This window comes from Podarcis vaucheri, assembly GCF_965113315.1.
Source record: "Podarcis vaucheri genome assembly, chromosome: 12".
NCBI lineage: Eukaryota > Metazoa > Chordata > Lepidosauria > Squamata > Lacertidae > Podarcis > Podarcis vaucheri.
In genome coordinates this window covers 9832310-9854201 of record NC_138750.1, presented here as the reverse complement: position 1 = coordinate 9854201, position 21892 = coordinate 9832310, and the positions used below count along the sequence as shown (strand labels likewise).

General features: G+C 40.2%; 1 protein-coding gene and 2 long non-coding RNA genes across 5 annotated transcripts in view; 2 read left to right on the top strand and 1 right to left on the bottom strand.

The window, feature by feature from the left end:
- The window catches only part of LOC309515289, a 235309-nt gene that overhangs the window by 101317 nt on the left and 112100 nt on the right, over positions 1-21892 (bottom strand). The gene's annotated exons all lie outside the window — the stretch shown is intronic.
- The window catches only part of BBS9 (Bardet-Biedl syndrome 9), a gene marked incomplete at its 3' end in the record, with an annotated part of 242334 nt that continues 221540 nt past the window's right edge, over positions 1099-21892 (top strand). Inside the window, exons 1-7 of one of the 3 annotated variants that reach the window (XM_082192765.1) lie at positions 1099-2325; positions 4340-4463; positions 4786-4936; positions 5970-6034; positions 7484-7597; positions 19709-19883; positions 21103-21184. In XM_082192765.1, the coding sequence (XP_082048891.1) occupies positions 4352-4463; positions 4786-4936; positions 5970-6034; positions 7484-7597; positions 19709-19883; positions 21103-21184 (699 nt within the window). In that variant the 5' untranslated portion in view covers positions 1099-2325; positions 4340-4351. Of the gene's footprint in view, positions 2326-3212; positions 3234-4339; positions 4464-4785; positions 4937-5969; positions 6035-7483; positions 7598-19708; positions 19884-21102; positions 21185-21892 lie in introns of those variants that run through there. The other 2 variants (XM_082192767.1, XM_082192766.1) reach the window with 2 other exon arrangements.
- On the top strand, positions 8794-9367 carry LOC309515290. The gene is made up of 2 exons (XR_014212400.1): positions 8794-8888; positions 9259-9367. It is a non-coding gene; the product is annotated as an uncharacterized lncRNA (long non-coding RNA).

The following is a 21892-nucleotide window of genomic DNA, read 5'->3' as shown; positions in this document are numbered from 1 at the left end:
ACGGAGCAAATAGAACAAATAAATAAGGAGACCCAATAAAAGCTATAATCTATGCTGTGGATGTTTCAACCTCTGCAATTAGAATCAAACTGGTAACAGCATACTTATCTAACAACATCAAGGAATAGAATGCACAAATTATATTTTGGCTACAATTGTGGATTTTGTGATATTGTCAGAGGTGGGCTGCGTTAGGTCTTGTTAGAGGCTTGATACAGCTTAAACCTCATCTCCTTGGAGTCTCTCAGTGGTGGGTGGGTGCCTTTCCTTTCTGCAGGAGAGCAGTAATGGAGGGGGGAGAAGCAAAAGGAATAGAATAGATTTGGAAAGAAAAGCTATTTAGAAAATGAAGCATTGCCTCAGTGTAGGACATACAGCAGCAATTGACAGGGAACACTTTCTGGGATATAACGCAGAGGCGAGCTAAGAAAGAAATGGGTACTGAGGGAGGAAGAAAGGGAGCTCAACAATGAGAAGAATCTCAGTCCTCCTATATTAGGAGTCATGGACTCACCAAAACCCCTCTGAAAGTTTGGGAGCTTTGATGGCACTCATAAATTGGCTGCTCACATCTGGGGGGATGATTACAGAACAAGGAGGACCCTATAAATGTAGAATTTGGAGAATACAAAAAGGACATGCAGTAAAAGTCTCTCAGCCCCACTCACCTCACAGAGTGTTTGTTGTGGGGGAGGAAGGGAAAGGAGAATGTTAGCCGCTTTGAGACTCCTTAAAGGGAGTGAAAGGCGGGATATCAAATCCAAACTCTTCTTCTTCTTCTTCTTCTTCTAAAATTTGGCAGTGTGGAGTGCTGTTGCTGTTCAGCGTTCCAGGCAACCTGCCATGCTTTCTTCCAGGAAAACCTACTCTATTCCTCATGCCCCCTGGTTTCTGACACACAGCCCCAGTTGGCTAGCAGTTTGGACCTACATGCAGGCACTGATGCTCTCATACAGCTGTCTCTCTCTCTCCCCCCCTTTTTTTCTCAGGTGTCCCTGAATTGAGTTTGACGGGAGACCAATTATTTGTTTATTTCAGAAAACTTATACACCGCTTGACCGCGAGAAGGGGGGGGGGTAACGAAAACCGAAAAGCAACCGCTCGAAGCGCTGCGATGGCAGCGGGGCTTTACTCCCGAGTAAACAGCGCCTCGGCAGCGCGCTCCTACCATCTCTATAATCTTGGTCTTCCTGCCCGTCTTCTTCTTTATGGTGAAGATGTACTGGGCCAGGACCACCCCGCCGACCAGGGCGCACACGCTGGCGCTGGCCACCGCTCCCATCCTGGCCACGGCGCTCTTGTCCATGGCGGCGGAAACCTCTCGCCACGCTCCGGCCTCGCGGGGTGAGGGGGAAACCCAGAGGGAGAAGAAGCCTTACGTTCAGGTGGCGGAGGCGGGCAAGTGCCCCGCACAGCCTCACGCCGGTCTTCCTCTCAGCCGGTCGCCTTCCTCTCTCTCCCTCTCCGTCGGCGGCGAGAGCGGGCGAGCGCGCATGCGCCACCGCCAACCGCCGAGATGAGCGGCCGTTGGCCCCACGCGCGCTCTCTCTTGACAGTTGAGGCGGGAGAAACCATTCCGACTTACGGGACGGGGGTGGTGGCCCTCTTTTCTCTCTCTCCTCCTCGAGACAAAACGTCGGCAATTAGGAGAGGAGGTTGCGGAGGGAGGTTGGTCCTTTTACGCCGCTAGGCGCGACAGGGGATGGAGACGGACGCTGGGCGCTTCCTCTCCTCCTAATAGTACAGTCCAACCGGAAGCTCGCCGAGACTACATCCCCCAGCATGCTCTGCGTCTCTTAGAACGCAGCTGCTGTAACGTTTCCGCTCTCCTCAGCGCCTTTCTCGGACGGCAGGAGGGGGCGGGGTCGGCGTTGGTTGCTGAGGCGCTATGACAACGGGAGCAAAAATGGCGGCGGGCAGGGCTGGCTAGGGAGTACCTGAGGCGTTCTTCCCCCGCGCGCCCCGTTTACCAACAGACACCCCCCATTCCTTCCTTGTAATAACAGCTTCTGCTTGGGGTAGTCCCCCCCTCCCGCTCCCCTATCCATCTCTCTCTCTCTTTATTTGCGTCTTTGCTTATCTCCCTCATGGGTCCCGTTAGCATCCTCCTGCCCCAAAGGTAGCGCCGCGAGAGGGTGCTTGTGACAAGGACGTCGGCGCCCTGTCTCGGCCCCCGTGACAGGCAAACGGCGCTCTTGCGGCCCGTGAGGGAGTCTCGGGATGAGGCGCTCGCCTTAATGCGCACCCGGCTCCCTGCTGTGGATCTGCGGGAGGAGGGCGCAGGTGGGGAGAAGAAAAGGGTTTCCCAATGTTGGGAATAGTCAGGTAAGTTAACGCCCTACATCCTTTCAAATGTGCTTGGAGGAGTGTTGTGTTTTCGTTACTGTTACGTATTTTGTGTTTTTATCTTGTGTGTCTATGCCGTGAACCAGACCTGAGATCTTCAGTTGAACAGCAATATACAAATTCAATGAATTTAATAATCAGTAAATAAAATGAGCACGATCTCATGTCTTGTACTGTGCAAAGTAGAAGATCTGCTGCTGGAGACATTGCACAGCCTTGCCCTTTGCACTTTTTCTCAGAGATGCCGCCAGTCTCACTTCCCAAGGTAGGAAGTGTGCATAAAAGGCTGCAGCCTTGCAACCCGTTCAGTGTGTCCAGGTGAGCTCACAAGTAACAGCGCATAGGACTACCTCCTTGAGGTTGCGGTTCTGTGTACACTTTCCTGCAAATCTGTCCCATGGAACTCGGTGCAAATTCTCAGTACAAATGCTTTGGGTTGGGCTGCAGGGATAAATAAGCATAATGGCAACAAAACTCATGCACGGGAAAGAAGATATACCTGTGTGTACTATTTCTACAACACCAGGGTCTAGGGAATACCTCTATGTGGTGGACATTGCTGTTTCACTCAGAATGTTCAGGCCATTAACTGAAAACTGAGCAATTTCCTAAAAGTTTTTTGCAATCTTTTGAAACAAGTGATACGTTCGCTGTATTTGCCTAGAGACATTTATTGTGCTTTAGAGATTTATGCAAAATGTTATCTCTCCCTACCTTAGATCTTTCCAGTGTGCAATAAGAGTACTGAAGAAGCTGGCAAATTGTGTTTTTAGCATGCATTGCTGTAAATACGTGCATTAATGTGTGTAACCTAGTGTTGCTAAGCTAAGGCAAGGATTACTAAATCTCTAGCCTCTTTTCCTTTACTGCGTTCCAGTTAACTGCAGGCAGGTATTAGTGCAACCTATTTGTGTCTGACTGGATTCAGTTCCTTAGCTTGTGTCATAAGGGCAATTCAAGGCGATTAAAGTAGAGGAATAAATGCCTGCCTGTATATTGCTTCATTCCTATTTCATCATTGCCATGATGCTCCTCTCCACTCCTACTCACTGTCAGCCAGTCAGCATCCCATGGCTCAGTCCTCATTGGATTGTCTGTGGGTTTGTCCCCACCCCATCTTTTATCGTAAAAATATTTTGTATTTCTGCAAACATTGGTGTTCTCTCAGTCTTACAGATTCCTCCCTCTCATGGATGTGTGACTTCATTTATGTACTATTTTGGCTACATAAGTAATGGCATTCACAGACTGAACACTGGAAATAAAGTGAATTGCAATTATTTATTATATAGCACCTACAAGTGTACATATGCTAAGCTGCAAAATAGCTGTGCACTTAAGCAGAACGCACACCTTTGGATAATATGTTGCTGATCTACCTTTCCAAATGCAGCCCTTTATATCATGTTGAGTCCTGTTCCAGAGTGGCCATCAACCTTCAGGAACAGCCTTGCAAGGCCACAGTGGGAAAGAGGGGCAGGAAAGTTCTATTGCATAAATTGAGCTTCATACATGGCCCTATGGATACTGTGATTAAAGAATGACATAGAAATATTAGCAGCTCCTGCTGGGCTTTTTCTGTTTGTTTGTCCCAGGTGATTTTGAAGGAAATTTTAATTGCACAAGATAGATTGTTCTACTAGTCTGTTTGAGAGATAAATATACATTATTATAGCTTATTCTACCTAACTGCAATGGTCACTGTTCCATGGACAGCACAGTGCCCATTGTTTGCTTTGATCATACTGTCATTAAACTTCTCATTTAATAAATAAGAATAAAGCAACTAGTTGTTAGCATTTAGTGGCGTATATTGTTAGTATGTGCTGTATGTGGCCATGATTTATAATTCCTTTACCCCGTGAATGCACACAGGCTTCTAATTCATGCCCCCTGCCTGGATCTATAGTGTATCTCAAATTGCTTTTGAAGCCCCTCTGGAATGTGAAATTAGTTTAATTTTACATCACCTTGTTTTCTCCCCTCTCACTAGGGCTGAAGGAGAATGTCTTTATTTAAAGCCCGTGACTGGTGGTCTACAGTGGTGGGCAACAAAGAAGAATTTGATCAAGGATGCTTATGTGTTGCAAATGTTGACAATAGCAGCAGTGGACAAGGTAAACGGACTAAAATTATTGTGAAACTCTACACAGAGGGTGCACTCCCAAGCATATTTAGTGGGAAACACTTTCTGTTAAGCTTAAAAAGGTTTAATTTTGAGGAGATGTGCTTAGAATTGATATTTAATTCTGGAACTCTAAATGCAACTTGATGCGGTCCGTGTTTACATGCAAGTTCCACAGACTTCAGTAGAGCTTATTCCCAAGGAAGCATACATTGCATTGCAACCTTAAAGTTCCATCCTGTGTAGGAATAATGAGTCACCACATTTTCAATTGTGTAAGCTTCACTTAGTAATTGAATATGTTTGTTTTTCAGATAAAATAATTGTGGGCAGTTATACAGGGTTCCTTAGAATCTACAATCCCCATCCTATAAAACCTGGAGATGCTGCGCAAGCTGAAGATTTGCTCTTGGAAGTGCAGTTACCTGAGCCAATACTTCAAGTGGAAGTAGGAAAATTTGTTTCGTAAGTAAACAGTCAGTGTTGCCGCTAATGATCTTATTAATTGGGAAACTCTGAGTGAGTTTATCATTGGAGTCAATTTACTCTCTAAGGATTGACCTGGTTTATTTTATGAAGTGCCTTGGGGTTAAATTGGAACAATTATATATATAGATTCAAAATATGGATTTTGGGACATTTGTGTGTTTTTTTTAGTTGTCCTTCTGTGGCATTTTCCCAATCCCCAAGGTCATTATATCTGAACCAAGTATAATACTTATCTTTTTAATTAATTATGGTATGTATTCAACTTTTGAGGCAAACTTCATAAAGCAGTTTAAATAGCTTTGTTACAAATAGGCTATCAAAGGCAGGCTACCAAAAAACAAAACTTTTTTTTTTTAAAAACTACATCCTCTTCTATGGTGCAAGATGGTTCTCAGGTAACCCAGTGGTGGTAGTTTAAAGATACTGAAGCTACTTCAACTGGAACACCAGGATCTAGATAAAGGGCAGCTGTCTGAAAAACCATGGCACTTAAAATTTCCAGATGCCCTCATCTGGAGGGCACTTTAAATATTAAAATAATTGATGACAATAATAAATAAGTGCTGAAGAAAGCATAATGTAATTAATATACACCAGTTTGCAAGCAAGCTCGCTCTTTTTTCAGTCTTTTCAAAGAATATTGCATGTTTGCCATTGGTGTCTACAACTGGGTACTTGTTTCAATACTGTAGATCTGTCCCTGGTGTCCTCTATCTTCTTGTAGAAAGGCAACTGTCTTGCATGCATATCATAAAAGGATAAGCGAGCATTTTATTCCTAATACTCGTGAAGACAATATATATTTTAAAAGTTTCTAATAATTTGACAGGCATAAACACGCATATACAAACATGTCAAAAATATAGAGTGTGAAAACTCTTTCATGTCTGCTAAATAGCACAGGTTCTTAAACAAAGTTTACTAGAATTGTTGATAGTTTATTAGCCTCAGAGTAATGTACTTTTCTTAACGGTTGACTCATATTTTCTATTCTTTTCTTCCTTTGCAGTGGTATAGAACTGTTACATCTGGCTGTATTACACCCTAAAAAATTGTGTGTATATGCTGTCTCAGGTAAAAAAGGGGGGCTCTTCAGATTATTGTGACAACTTTTTCTCTTTCTCTATTCTCTGTACAAGTAAAAAAAATGCATATTCTGATCTGCTAATACCAAGTTAATTTTGAAATTATAAAAAGGTGTATAGTATGGGATTGGTCCTCGCCCATTTTGTCTCTTTGTATCTATGCTACTGAAAAGTAACTTTTGTCAAATAAATACAAAGTAATAAAAACAAACTAGGTAAAAGCAATAGTTAAAATACATCAAAACACATTTAGAACCAGCAATTAAAATACGTACAGTTTGCTCTGACAGCAGCCCAGTGATCAGCATCCTATGCACACCATAGTTTTCCAGTGGCATGTCTGAAGTGATGAAAGGTATAATACCTAGAAAAGGGCCATAAATAGGATGGCCCAAGCTCACCAAGGAGTTTGGTTTAAAGACCTGAAAGAGAATATAACTGGAGAACATAATAGGGGAGTCCTGGCAATGAGGAATAAAGCTTGAGGATGTATTTGCTTAGTCCTTTTTTTTTTAACAGAACAGTAACTATGACAATGAATAGCATGCAAGTCGTTTTAAATGAACAACTAACCTGCTAGTAAATGGCAGTATTTTAGCGGTTCTGTAGGCTTCCAGGTTTGCTTTCCTTATTTGGCAGAGGCCAATGCCATAAGTAGCAAATATGTATCTTAACCACAAGAACTGCAGCACCAACAAGAAAGCTTAGTCTTGTGGAAGGCCGCAATATGTAAAAATGATAATAAAATATAAATTCATATCAGACAGCTGAGTTCCAAAATAATGAATATAGTACAGTAATAATATATGTTGAGGTTATATTTTCACCATGGGTATGCCAAATGGCTGGTAAACAGATGTGCTCTCCTGTCTTGACAGAGTGTAAAGGACATGTGGCGATAAGGGGTAGAAAAACAGAAAGAGGTTCCTTAACGTCAAAATGTTGGCATTGCAATTATATTGTCTGAGGGAAATGTATCTCACTTTGCTTAGGTCATTTGATATGTATATACGCTTTGACATGCCATCCTGTTAAATATTAGACAGGTGCTGTCTTTGCTGTCTTTTTGGCTTCTCCTGAAGAGCTTCCTTGTCCCAGAAGCCTCTTAAGTAAAGACCTTTCCCAGTCTGCATCTCTATTGAATTTGTTTTTATATATTTTAATTGTTATATTGTTTGTGTTTGCTGCCCTGGGCTCCTTTGGGAGCAACGGCAGGATATACATTTGATAATAAATCAAATAATAACTATAGCATTCTGGCTTGCTCCAAATATGACTTTTTTACAGTGTAAGGTATAACTCAATGGAATCTTGATCCTAACATAATTACCATTATAAAAACAATAGTCTACAATTGCAATATAACCACAGCACAATATCTACTTAACACAGGAATTGGAAAATCCTACATATATGATACCTTCTCTATATTTAATAGGAAGCCTGGGAAACATTGACCATGGGAACCAATATCAGCTAAAGCGTATGTACGAACACAATCTTCAGAGAACAGCCTGCAACATGACTTACGGGCCATTTGGAGGCATAAAAGGTAAATTCTATATTATTATTGGTCTACTTTATGCTATCTATAGAACTCATATGTAATTTTGGCAAAATGCAGATTCTTCCTGATTTTGACTGTTTTAGGAGGCAGAATCAAGGACATCTTATGACAAAGTGATTAACGCTGCAATCCTAACCCCACGTATCTGGGAGTAAGTCCCATTGAATTCAGCAGAACTTCTTTATGAATAGGCTTAGTTAGGATTGCACTGTGAATTATGAGACTAGTGCCTCCTTACTACGTACAAAGGATGATGCTGTTTGCCTATCTTGTGGTCATATTTCCTTAGAGGTAGAATTTTTTTTTTTATAACTACAGTGGTACCTCAGGTTACATACGCTTCAGGTTACATACGCTTCAGGTTACAGACTCCACTAACCCAGAAATAGTGCTTCAGGTTAAGAACTTTGCTTCATGAATAAACATTCACAATTTTTTTACTGATAAGAATAAGCTAAACAGTTGGAGGATCTATGCAACTCTGTAACATGCAGAAAATAGCATTATTGGAGAAACCAAAGACTGGAACTGAGGGAAGTCGGGGTTTTTATGGGGGGAGGAAAAATGGGGGGGGGAATAAGGATATGTTTTTGGAAAATATGTTTTGTTATAATTTTGAGTAAAATTTATTTTTAAAAAAAGAACTTTGCTTCAGGATGAGAACAGAAATCGTGCTCCAGCGGCGCGGCAGTAGCAGAAGGCCCCATTAGCTAAAGTGGTGTTTCAGGTTAAGAAGAGTTTCAGGTTAAGTACGGACCTCCGGAACGAATTACAGTGGTGCCTCGCAAGACGAAATTAATTCGTTCTGTGAGTTTTTTCGTCTTGCGAATTTTTCGTCTTGCGAAGCACCTCTTCAAGCAATGCACCCTGGGTATTAACGGTTTTAAGAAAAAGAAAACAAACTTGCAAGACATTTTCGTCTTGCGAAGCAAGCCCATTGGGAAATTCGTCTTGCGAAGCAACTCAAAAAACCCAAAACTCTTTCGTCTTGCGAGTTTTTCATCTTGCGAGGTACTACTGTAAGTACTTAACCCGAGGTATCACTGTATAAGAGCAGCCACATTTGCTAGAATATGTGAGAGTGAATCAGTTCTTCTGATACATTGTTAACATGTGAGGATGAGTGCACTAGCTCTGCCCCCTGCCATCATTCTCCACAAATTGTAAGGTGAGCTTCTAAAGTGGAGAGTCTCCTGTACTTGTTTTTTGGCCATAATATGATCCTTTCATGTTAATATTAGTTGTACAGCAAGAAGCCTGCTTTTGACTACATACAGTGGTGCCTCGCAAGACGAAATTAATTCGTTCCGCGAGTTTTTTCGTCTTGCAGTTCTTTTCGTCTTGCAGTTCTTTTCGTCTTGCGAAGCACGGTGTCGGAAATTTTTTGGAAAAGCTTCAAAAATCACCAAAGTTTTCAAAAACCTCAAAAAAGGCTACCACACCGCGTGCTATGAGTTGCTCCTCGAAGTCAAGTCGCAACTGTATTAACGGTTTTAAGAAAAAGGAAACAAACTTGCAAGACGTTTCTGTCTTGCAAAGCAAGCCCATAGGGAAAATTGTCTTGCGAAGCAACTCAACCAAAAACCATTTCGTTTTGCAAGTTTTCTGTCTTGCAAGGCATTCGTCTTGCGAGGTACCACTGTAAGGTAGAATATGAATTACAGTTTTACGTGATGTGCATTAACAAATTTAACCACTAGAGGTCTCTGATGTGTTTCAGCCAGAATTGAAATGAAATAAAAATGTTTAAAAATATATTATAGCCCCTTGTTTCAGTCATAGGCAATGAATGTACAGGAAAGTGCACATCTCCTTGTGAACAGTGCCAGAATAATCAGGACTGGTTCAGGAGTTCATAGTTGGCATGTTAGTGTCTCAATTAGTGTCAGGACCAACACATGTGGCAGGACGCACATTGAATCTGGTTTTCTGTACAGAGTTTGTGAATGGATGATCTGTGGGTGAGCTAGAAATGTCTCAGTTGGCCTAATCAGTTTTGACTCTACGGCTGAGCATAAGCTGCACAGGGATGGAAGATCAATTAATATGGTCCATCTCAGGAGGCATATGGATTAAGATTATTTTCTGAGATCTTTTGATGATTCCCTGCTAACTTGGTCAGCAGCCCTGTCCCATTAGGTCCTGCTGAAGTCCTGGTCTCCACCTGGAATGAGGGGATGGCCTAATCTATCAATATGATCACTTTATGTGTTTATACAATTTTTTATACAATATAATAAAAACCTCTAAGCAGTTTACATAAAAAATACAGCAGCAGTCAATAAAATGTCTTAAACTGGATAAAAAGAAAACATAACTTCATATCACAAACAAAACTGAGCAGCATACCTTATATATAAACTAACAATCATAGTAAACATGTATTTTTAATGACTGTTTAAAGGTAATTTCTGCCTCTATCTCATGAATAACCCAAGGGACAACATTCCAGAGTGTGGATGCTGTCACCCAGCGGGTCTCCTCACATCTTAAACATTGCCTTGGTCTGTACTGGGGGAGGCAATCTGCCAGGTATCTTGGTCTCAGGTTGTCCACGGCTGTAAAGTTCAACGACGATACAGTGAACTTCGCTTGGTAGTTAGAACCCCTTGCAGATCTTTCAACACTTGCCACAACATGCGGAATGCCGGGCAGCCTTGCTGCTTAATTTTGCCTTAGTTGTAGCTTCCATACCTGGTAAAAGTGTTCTACTCATGCAGTTCATTATGGTGGTCTAATCATGAGGTTAGCAATGTATGGACCACTGTGGCAAAGCTATCCTTGTTCAAGAATGGTTGTAGCTGTTGCACAAACTAAAGTTGATATTAAGTACTCAGAGCCACTGAGGTCCCCTGTGCGGTCTGTCAGGAGAGGCCATGTCGTCCCTGGACCATTTCCTGGACGCAGTAGTGAAACTGATGAGGAGAAACAAGCTGAGGTTGAATCCTGGCAAGACAGAGGCATTGTAGGGGAGTGGTTCCCGTGTCTAAGAAATTTGACAGTTGCCGAACTTGGATGGAGTTGCACTCCATCTGAAGGAGCAGCTTCAGAATTTGGGGATGCTTATGGATCCAGCTCTGTCACTGGAAGCTCAGGTAGCATAATAAATAATACACAATAAAACAAAACAAAAAGGAAAGCCAATAACCCCCTCCCCCAAACATGTCATAAAAGTTGCCTCTCCTTTTGTTACGACAATGCTGTAACCATTTGCTTTCTTATCTTGCAACTGAGGCTTAATGCCAAAATCAAGAATTTTGGAGAATAGAAAAACCAGCTCTGTGCTGTTGTACATTCTCAGTATAACATCTGGTGTAAATAACTAGGTTGTAAGTACATTACAAAGATTAGTTAAACCAATTCCTTGTGCTCTGCCAGCATATTCATACAGGACCTGTACTCTAGCTATGCAGACTTCATTTCTTATGGCTAGGTATTCCTTTAGTCTTAATTAGTGATTAATTTGCTTTTATAATATACGTTACACTCGATACGGGTTTCGTTGCACCAGCTATAGGATTTAATGTGATGAAAATAATTTGTCAAGCAACACCACAGTGGAGATCTTTAGTATGAATGATTCATACTGGTGATTTGTCATCATTGAGTGGACTTGAAACTTGCTAAATTTGTGTCGGGCAGTAGCTCTATCACATGTTGATTTTTTAATATGAAATGATGATCCACGGCAAGATAATAGTAAAATGTTACGGTGGATCAGCCAATTGTGAGAATCAATCAAGTATCTTTGGCAACTCCATGCTAAAGGTTCGCATCAGATGATGCATATAAAATATATGGCAAAGCATGGTATACGAGGTACAGCTGAATGTGTCAGGGCTCTGTTCTCCCCTTAATCTGCCCATTGCCATGGCACATTGTAACAAGGGGACAAGCTGGGGTTTTGTTATTTCAGAAAGTGAATATTGAATGGGATGTAGCATTTTTATGGTTCCTCTGAAAAATCTTAACACAAGTAGCATTGTAAGGATCACAAGGACTGTTACGCTATTAAAAATATATATAACCGCTCCCAGAATTACACATCTGTTTTATGTTAATCCATGGATCCAGCAAAACAAAAGAGAAATAATAAAAACAATTGTATTTTTAAAACAGTAGAAAAAAGTTACAAGGGGAAGAAAGGCTATAGAAAAGCCAGCTTTTCTCAGCCAAATGTCTGAATCCATTTTACTTTTATTATAGTTCAGCCTGGAGGCAAAGCATGTTTCAGACTTACAACAAAGAAGGTGCTATGAGGAAGAATTCTTCTTAATAACAAAGTACTACATATGTAAAAACCATGCAGCTTTGTAACAGGAAACTTATAAGAGTGGTAGACTGGGGGTTTACTTTTCCACAATTTTGCAAGGGTGGTTTTTATTAGGTGCTAGTCCAGAAAAAAAGATTATCATCTAAGCTTTATGTTGCAGGTTTAAGTGTATCTTTTACTTCTATTTAAATTAGACAGAGATATAAATTTGGTCTATGATTTATCAACTACTTCTTTGCAGAATGGCACTTAACCCTTAATATAAACAGCTTTTAAACATTGTCTGCTGAGAAATAACAACGGCCCATTGTGTTTTGGGTTTGTGCATACCCTCCATTTCATCTCATCCTGCCCAACCAGAGGTGAGTAGAAGCTTCCACTGCTAGTTTGTGACAAACTGCAGTTTCTCATTTAGTCCATATACTGAAAATGTAGTTGTTACAAACTGTGAATGGAAGCTTCCAATCTCATCCCCTTCAGTGCAGCAGGTTGCAAATATTGCTTTCAGTGATTGTTAGCAGGGCATGGTCTCCATTTTGTTCCAAGAAACAAATTCAGAGGAAAATTACTCTTTTAAAATTCAGTTTTGTTCTGGAGTACTGTCTTTTTTGTATTTAGTGGAATCGTCGAAAAGCTTTAAGGAGGTTTCTTTTCTTTTAAGTACAATACTAGCTGCTGTGTTGTGATTATACTTTTAGACACAAATAGTTCATGTAACTTTGCCCTAAGAATGTCATACAGTCATACCTCGGGTTGCGAACATGATTTGTGCAGGAGGCACGTTCGCAACCCGCAGCGTTCGCGGCCTGAGGTGCTGTGTCTGCGCATGCGCGTGATGTGATTCGACACTTCTGTGCATGCGTGTGATGTCGTTTTGTGTTTCTGCGCATACGCGAGCGCCAAAACCCAAAAGTAATGTGTTCCGGTAGTTCCGGTTTCGGCGCGGTCCACAACCCGAAAACACACAACCCGCAGCGTTCGTAACCCGAGATATGACTGTATTGGATATTTTCTAGCATCGCACCACCTTTAGAACTCTGATAGTTCTGATAAAACTCCTCTGTGCTGTGGAGTTTTATGGAATATTCTGTGCAATGTGTCTGTGGCAGGAGAGGGAGTAATAGGTTGGTGTAATCAGGATCTGGGATTCTAGAGGAACCTGAACTACTTACTTGTCCCATTGTTATCAGTCATTATAAAGTACAGTGGTGCCCCGCAAGACGAATGCCTCGCAAGACGGAAAACTCGCTAGACGAAAGAGTTTTCCGTTTTGGAGGTGCTTCGCAAAACGAATTTCCTATGGGCTTGCTTCGCAAGACGACAATGTCTTGCGAGTTCCTGATGGTTTTTTTCCCCTCCCCCCTTTTTCTAAGCCGCTAAGCTGCTTATCAGCTGATCCGATTAGCAGATAAGCCGCTAATAGCGCTAATCCGCTAATCCTTCAATGGGCTTGCTTCGCAAGACGAAAAAACCGCTAGACGAAGAGAATCACAGAATGGATTCTTTTCGTCTTGCGAGGCACCACTGTGCAGCAAAACAATGAATTGAACTTTTGAACCACACAAATGTACTTTTGGAAATCTGCATTATGTTTCTGGTTGCACATTTTAAAAAGTTTTGTTCTGACTCCATTGTTCCCTTACCTCGCATCTATCATCAAGGCAGTTGTGGGCAAAGAATGGAGTTGGACCTTCATCTCTAGACTCATTCCTGCCCTGTGTGTGCCAAGATGGAGGAACTGTCATGGGGAGCGAGGCGGGGCCAGAGGTTAGCAAAGAGGTGGTGGGCATATGTGGGCTGAGTTATGGAGTGGGAATGGGCTGAAATGAAGGGTGCAGGAGATGGGCAATGAAAACCGTCCCCCACCCAAACCATGTTATCCTATGATCCTTTTAGCAGAGGCGAATTTATTCCTGCATTACTGGGGGTTGGATTAACCCTTGGGGTCCCTTCCAACCCTACAATTGTATGATTCTATGATTTAGGGGAGCACGAACAGTTCACCCACGCTGGGTATGGAGCCGAGAGGGTAGCGCAGAGAGTGCTGCAACAGTGACAAACAATGGAAGGTGAGAGGTGGGGGATATTGAATTTTGGCATTGCTCAGGGCGCCGCTGAAATTTGAAAGCCCAAAGTCTGTCACTGTTTTTAGATAAATGAACACAAGTTCAATTCATGTGGTTTTGATTTGGAAGACCAAAACAATCACACCAATGAGACAGTAGGTGAGAACTATGATCACTATTTCCATGGGGTAGCAAAACCTTTCTTTTTTGGCATTTTGTTACGGAAAAAATCGCTAGAAGAAGTCACTAGTATCACTCAGGTAACCCATGTTCTTTAACTTCAGCAGTAACTTAAGAGGAAATGGAAATATCTCCCCCACTCTTTTTTTTTTTTTAAAGAAAAGAGCAAAGCATTAGGATGTATGCCAAAACACTAGAGGGCCCCTTTCAGGTGTTATTGATAGAGACTAGAGGTCTTAAATTGAAAAGGATTTTGAGTTTGATTGTAGATTTACTGTTCAACTTGAATTATGTTTGAATTTAGCTAAAACTGATTTTTTTTGTGGGGGGAATACCTTGGAGTGTTGAAGGTTACAGAAACCAATCATTTTCTCATTGGACTGAAATTATTCCTTGGTTAAGAACACCAACTCTTCCAAACTCCCAAGTTTGTGTCCGTCCTTAAATTTGTTCTCTCTGTTGCACTCTTTGAAAGTTGGAAGTTTGATATTGTACAGTGGTACCTCGCAAGATGAATGCCTCGCAAGACAAAAAACTCGCTAGACGAAAGGTTTTTCCGTTTTCGATTTGCCTCGCAAGACGAATTTCCCTATGGGCTTGTTTCGCAAGACGAAAACGTCTCGCGACTTTGTTTCCTTTGTCTAAAAACAAAGACATGTTTTGTTTATAAAGTTAATTTATTTTCCCTTCAATTTTTGAACTGCTCTTTACAGTATGTGTGACTTTAAAGAGCAGTTAATAAACTGTTGTTGTACCAAATTTGGCTTTGTTTGGACTTTTTTTGACCATAGGAACGCATTAATTCATTTTCAATGCATTCCTATGGGATTTCGTGATTCGCAAGACGAAAAATTCGCTAGACGACAAAACTTGCGGAACGAATTAATTTCGTCTTGCGGGGCACCACTGTAATGAAATCCTGCTACCATCCATTAGATTGGGACAAACAGAAGAATAACTGAGCAGAAGTAAGAATGCTTATGTACAAAACTATCCTGAATCTTTGTATTGTATACTTATAGACATGGAAATTGGTTTAGCAAATTGTATACTAAAAAGCAGTTCTATATTTCATATGCAGAGCATGCTTCCTAAAATATCAACATATTTAAATGTATGTCTGTAATGCTCTGTAGCACTATTTGTATACCTTGGGTTTTCGGGTATTTCCCCTTACTTTTGTTCATGATAGTGGCCAAAAGGCTGATACTGATGAATTGGAAGAATAGAGAAATGATTCCGCTTAATCAATGGCTTGACAACATGACAATATTGGCAACATATGAACGGACACATTATAGACACATAATTTCTTGGGATAAATATAATGATATTTAGAATGAGATTACATAGTATTAGGTTATGGATAACTATATGTGTATTAGGATACGATTATACACATCACAACTAAACGACTAAACGACAACAAATACTTATGTATGGAAACATAACTGAGCATTTTTTTCTCTTTTTCATTCTTGTTTTTCTTTTGTTTTTTTCTCACTATCTTTCTATCAATGAAATTCTTCTGATAAACTATTAATAATAATAGTGCAGTGGCACCTCGGTTTACGAACTTACGGTAATCTGTTCCAGAAGTCTGTTCGTAAACCAAAACCGTTCTTAAACCGAGGCATGCTTTCCCTACTGAGGCCTCCCGCCACCGGTGCCCTTCCATCATTCGGCTTCCATTCTTAGACCGAGGTAAAGTTCGCAAACCGGGACACTATTTCTGGTTTTGCGGAGTTTGTAAACCGAATTGTTCTTGAAAGTCTTGAAAGACCTACACTGGCTCCCAGTACGTTTCCGAGCACAATTCAAAGTGTTGGTGCTGACTTTTAAAGCCCTAAACGGCCTCGGTCCAGTATACCTGGAGGAGCGTCTCCACCTCCATCGTTCTGCCCGGACACTGAGGTCCAGCGCCGAGGGCCTTCTGGCGGTTTCCTCTCTGTGAAAAGCCAAGTTACAGGGAACCAGGCAGAGGGCCTTCTCGGTAGTGGCACCCACCCTGTGGAACGCCCTCCCACCAGATATCAAAGAGAATTTTTTTTAGAAGACATCTAAAGGCAGCCCTCTTTAGGGAAGCTTTTAATGTTTAATAGGTTAATGTTGTATTTTAATTTTATTTTAAGTTGTAATCATTCAACTTGTTTTTACAGTGGTGCCCCGCAAGACGAATGCCTCACAAGACGAAAAACTCGCTAGACGAAAGGGTTTTTCGGTTTTGCGTTGTTTCGCTAGACGAATTTCCCTATGGGCTTGCTTCGCAAGACGAAAACGTCTTGCACTTTTTTCTTAAAGCCACTTGAAGAGGCGCAGTTGCGACGGACCGTGCTTCGCAAGACGAAAAACATCGCAAGACGAAAAGACTCGCGGAACGAATTATTTTCGTCTTGCGAGGCACCACTGTATTATTGCTTGTTAGCCGCCCTGAGCCCGGCCTTGGCTGGGGAGGGCGGGGTATAAATAAAAATTTATTATTATTATTATTATTATTATTATTATTATTATTATTATTATTATGTTTGTTGGAAGCCGCCCAGAGTGGCTGGCGGGACCCAGACAGATGGGCGGGGTATAAATAAATAAATAAATTAATAATAATAATATTAAACAGGACTGTTCTTAAGCCGAGGTATCACTGTAATAATATTGTTCATAGTGAGTGTTCATTGCAGCTAAAAAAATATTAATTTAGATTTGTTGTTAGTCTCCTTCGTACTGTATACATTTGCATGGATTAATTTTGAATATTCATATGTTGTTGGAATTTTCATATGTTTAGGGTACAGTGGTACCTTGGGTTAAGAACTTAATTCGTTCCAGAGGTCCGTTCTTAACCTGAGGTACCACTTTAGTTAATGGGGCCTCCCGCTGCCACCGCACCATTTCTGTTCTCATCCTGAAGCAAAGTTCTTAACCCGAGGTACTATTTCTGGATTAGCGGAGTCTGTAACCTGAAGTATCTGTAACCTGAAGCGTCTGTAACCCGAGGTACCACTGTATCTGGAACTTTAAGCAATCCACCAAATGTTGACTTGAACCATTATTATTGATTGGTTTAGCATATTTACCCAGCTGAATTCCTTACATATCAGAATGTCAGAGGAACTATTATGAATCAAGAACTTTGCTATATTATTTAATCTTTTGGATTAGATAAGTACTTGCTATTTAACAAGTTTTTCTTCTTCTTCCAAATTTCAACAACTGGCTATGCATTTATAGGAGTGTATGTATTTATATGGAGATAAATATAAACAAACGCTTTCTATTGTTATAAACAATAAAATCTAAATTGAACAGAAGCCACATATCCTGTCCTATAATTTAAAAAACATGTGTCCTGTTGTAGGAACCTAAGGAAAGTCATAACTCTAAAACAATTCATCTGTTCAAAAATGCTTTAAGAATTCTACATGTTAAACCTATAATTCTGTTTAAAATTATTGAATTTAGTAATAGGAAGCATTTGTTCATTGGCGTAAGCTATAAAGAGTTTACATTTCCTAGAAAGATGGATGAGTTTTACTATTAAAGCAACAGGAAAGTCTTAAAATTACCACCACTTGGAAATCTGAAACTAACTTGAAAATATCATGAATTAATGTGTTGTGATGGGAACAAATAATCAAATTTAAACTGTCAGGGAAACTTCTAGGCAGAGACTTAAAGGAGTAGAATCTAATGATATGATATATTTGGTCTTTATCACTTACAGTTGTAGAGAAAATGCAAAAGAAAAAATGGTATTACTTTGAGGGTTTTTTTTTTTTAAATGGTGATGTTGTAATATGACTGTTTTTGGACTATACTTCTGTGACTTCTACACTTCAGATTATTTTTTGTAAAAGAGAAATGATATATACATTTTCTAATATGAAAAGATTATTTTTCATTGGTCAGCTACCTTCCTTTAGATGTCATGATTAATGTGCTGTTTCATTCTATTTCATGTTTAATAAGGGAAACAGGATTCTTTTTAAAAGTGATGGAAATACTTTTTAATATGCTGATTTACGATTTTGTTAACTCAGACTGCTAGCTCTTTTTATTAAAGCTCTTGGTATAATGGAAATGTGTTTCCGATCAACAGTCAGTAAAAGAATAAAATAACTTTTACACTTTGAGATAATGCACCTTATGTTTAATAAGAGGTTTTTTTCTTTCAGAAGAGGCAGTTTTATTTGAATTTGGAAGGTTTGATGTGTTTGTTGAGAATTGCTTGAAACTATATCTCCTTTGTTGGAACATTAGAAATATAACTGCACAATGTTGCAACTACAATAAGAGTTTTCCATAAAAGAGAGATACGTTCGTTTGTATGTTAGGGACTCAAGATTGAATAAATGAACCAAATCAAACTGATAAATTTCTAAGTGAACTATAACTTTTTATATAAGGTATTTCATTTTAAATTGTCTAGGCTGCAATTCTACGCTTTCCCTCAAATGTTGATTGTGCGGCTTAGGGCAGGCATAGGCAAACTCAGCCCTCCAGATGTTTTGGGACTACAACTCCCATCATCCCTGACCACTGGTCCTGTTGGCTACGGATGATGGGAGTTGTAGTCCCGAAACATCTGGAGGGCTGAATTTGCCTATGCCTGGCTTAGGGTGCACTACATCTGTCTCTCTGCTGGGAAGGGGGCGTTCTGTGTAGTGGAGGCCTGAGCTCTGGAGTAGCTGCAGCTGGTGGTGCTTCTGCTAGTGGTAGCCAGTGGAAAACGTGAAAAGGGGCATTTGTGGGAGACCGTGGCTCTTGGGTCACTCAGCAGTGCTGTCCTGATGCAGAAAAAAGCCAACAACACTCCCCCCCCTCCCACCTATCCAGACGGGCGGGGTATAAACAATAAATTGTTGTTGTTGTTGTTGTTGTTGTTGTTGTTGTGCATGACCCTGGTCTGTTAGGCCTGGTTTGCTCCCTAAGAGTAACACAAACAGAAAACACATTGTTGCACGAGGTTGTCTGTAGGTGGGTGGAACAATCCCAATACAGTGGTACCTTGGTTTATGAACTTAATCCATTCCGGAAGTCCTTTCTTAAACCAAAGCGTTCTTAAACCAAGGCGTGCTTTCCCATAGCAGCGGGGGACTCAATTTACAAATGGAACACATTCAACAGGAAGCGAAACATGTTCTTCTTCCAAGGCAAAGTTCACAAACCAAAACACCTACTTCCGGGTTTGCAGCGTTCTTAATCCAAGATGTTCATAAACTAAGCTGTTCTTAAACCAAGGTACCACTGTATTAAGAACCTAAGCAACATAAAATTTTACACTTCATAAGAAACAGTAAGAAACTTGGGGTACAGCACAGGGCAAGACATTCAAGAGGACTTTTTTGTTATAATGTGGGACTCCTTGCCCTAGGAACTTCATTTGCCTCTTGTGCTGGAAAAATATTGGTAAATAAATTTAATAATTTTGCAGTAGTCGGTTGTGTTCAGTTACATACCCTTCAAAGGATGTACAAGTGATTCTGTAGTGTGTGTTCAGGAAATATGCATGTACATTCAATTTTAAGCCTATTTTCCTGCAAAATGGAAGACCTTATACACTGCTTCCTTTTTATTTAGGTCGCGACTTGATCTGTATACAGTCTGTGGATGGAATGCTTATGTTATTTGAACAAGAAAGCTATTCATTTGGCCGTTTTCTACCTGGTTTTCTTCTTCCTGGTCCGCTGACATATAGCTCTCGAACAGATTCCTTCATTACTGTCTCTTCCTGCCGGCAAGTTGAGAGTTACAAGTACGTAGAGATGTCAAACATGTAACATTTTATTTTGTATTTGTTGCCCTTTACTGTTTACTTACATCAAAATGGTCAAGTATTAGGGAGGATGCATCTGAAACAAAAAACACTGTACTGATTTAATGGTCTGCTCAGGTAGGCAACTCGTTTTGGCAGTGATTACATCTAGGTATCCTAGAAATTCCAACAGCAGTGAGTACTAAAAAAAGTACAGAAACACCTCATTTTCACTCCTATCCCCAAATGTCCAAGAGCTGCTTTAGATGTTTTCTGCACATAACCATGGGGTTAGATCCAGTCATAGTCATGCTCAGACTAATGTTCCATTGATTCCATTGGGTCCATTCTGAGCATGACTGACTGGATCCAACCCATAGTGTAGGGGGAAATGAGTAAACATGTTTGTTTGCACATGTTTGTTTGTTTAAAATATTTATAGTCTGCCTTTCCATACAGCACTTCTCCAATATCAACAATAGAAAACATTTAAAACCTTTACCTCCCCTAAGATAAAAACAAGTAAACATACCCACCCAGCCAATTAAAAAACTTTATTTTGCTCGTGCAATGTATTTGTTGAAAAGAATGTTTGGCTGGAAATCAAATAAGTCAATATTCTCATTAAAGATGTAAATATGTAAAAATATATATTTGCAGCTGTAACTCTGTGTCAATAGAAGACACAACTCATGTACTCATTGAATGCCCTTTTTATAATGATCTTAGAAACAACTACATCCACCCATTGTTAAGCATGCAGAAGGGAAGGCTCTCTCTTGTAAAGACCTGTTTTCTATTGTTCTGATGTAGAGAAGTATATCTCCTATAGAACATCCAAATTTCTTATTAAGGATCTACAGATTCGTGTAACAAAATTTAAAGGCGCTATGGGAAATGATTTAGCCTCTAAAGGTTGGGGAATAGAATTGTAAACCACTATTAGTAGCAGTATTGTTGTTATTATTTTTATGTGTGTAATGCCTGTTTGCTAAAACGCAGTAAACTGAATTGATTGATTATGAGGGCTATCCGGCAAGACACATTTTAAATTATTTGTTAAGAGTCAAACTTGCAAATGCAGTTATTCCATCTCATAAGAATAAAGGATGGGAGTCTTGAAAATAGGTTTAAATCAGGTTTTTTATGCACTCTGAAGTAATTTCCCAATATGAAAGTATTAAAAACTTTTAAGAGATACTGTTTGTTTTTTCAATAGGTACCAAGTGCTTGCATTTGCAAAAGATGCTGAGACCCAAGAAAATGAGCAACAAAAGCGTGGCTCAGGAAAAAGGCTTGTGGTAAATTTGCTGCTTCTTATGGATAATCAGTGATGCTCCGTAAATACTAAAGGATTTAAAATATTAACTTACAGTTGTGAAGAATTCAGCTCTATTAATGGACTTCTGTTGATACTGTCCCCAGCCCAGCAATGATGTTTGTGTTTGATTTTCCTGAAAAAAGAAAATCACATAAGGAAACTGGGGGCAAGAGAGCAGCTAAGTTTTGAGATGCTGAAAGCATTTAAAATGTAGCTTTTATTGAAGCACTGTTGCTGTTGTTATGGGGCAAGGAAGCAAACGCCCCACTTCACATTATTTATACCAGAGGCACTATCTTCTTTGATTTGTACCAATGGGATGCATGCTATACAGCACTTTATTATTTTCCTCCTGGCATGATGGAGTGTTGCCTTTCTTGAACTGAATGGTATTGATGGCAACCAATAAAACAAAGAGAAATAAAACAATACAAATCACAAAATGAACTGATGTTACATAGTCAAGATACTGACTCCTGGGTTTACACTGCAGATTATGACACCCTGTACTTAAGTCCCTTTACAATTGTATTCCATTTATAACTTCCATTGCAACAAAGCTAGCTATGTATGGGTAGTATCCAGACTAAGTTAGTTGCACTTCGTTGCAAATTATTTAAATGGGAACCAACAGTGCCGATCTACTTTCTCCTTGGAAGTACCGTATTTTTCGCTCTATAAGACGCAC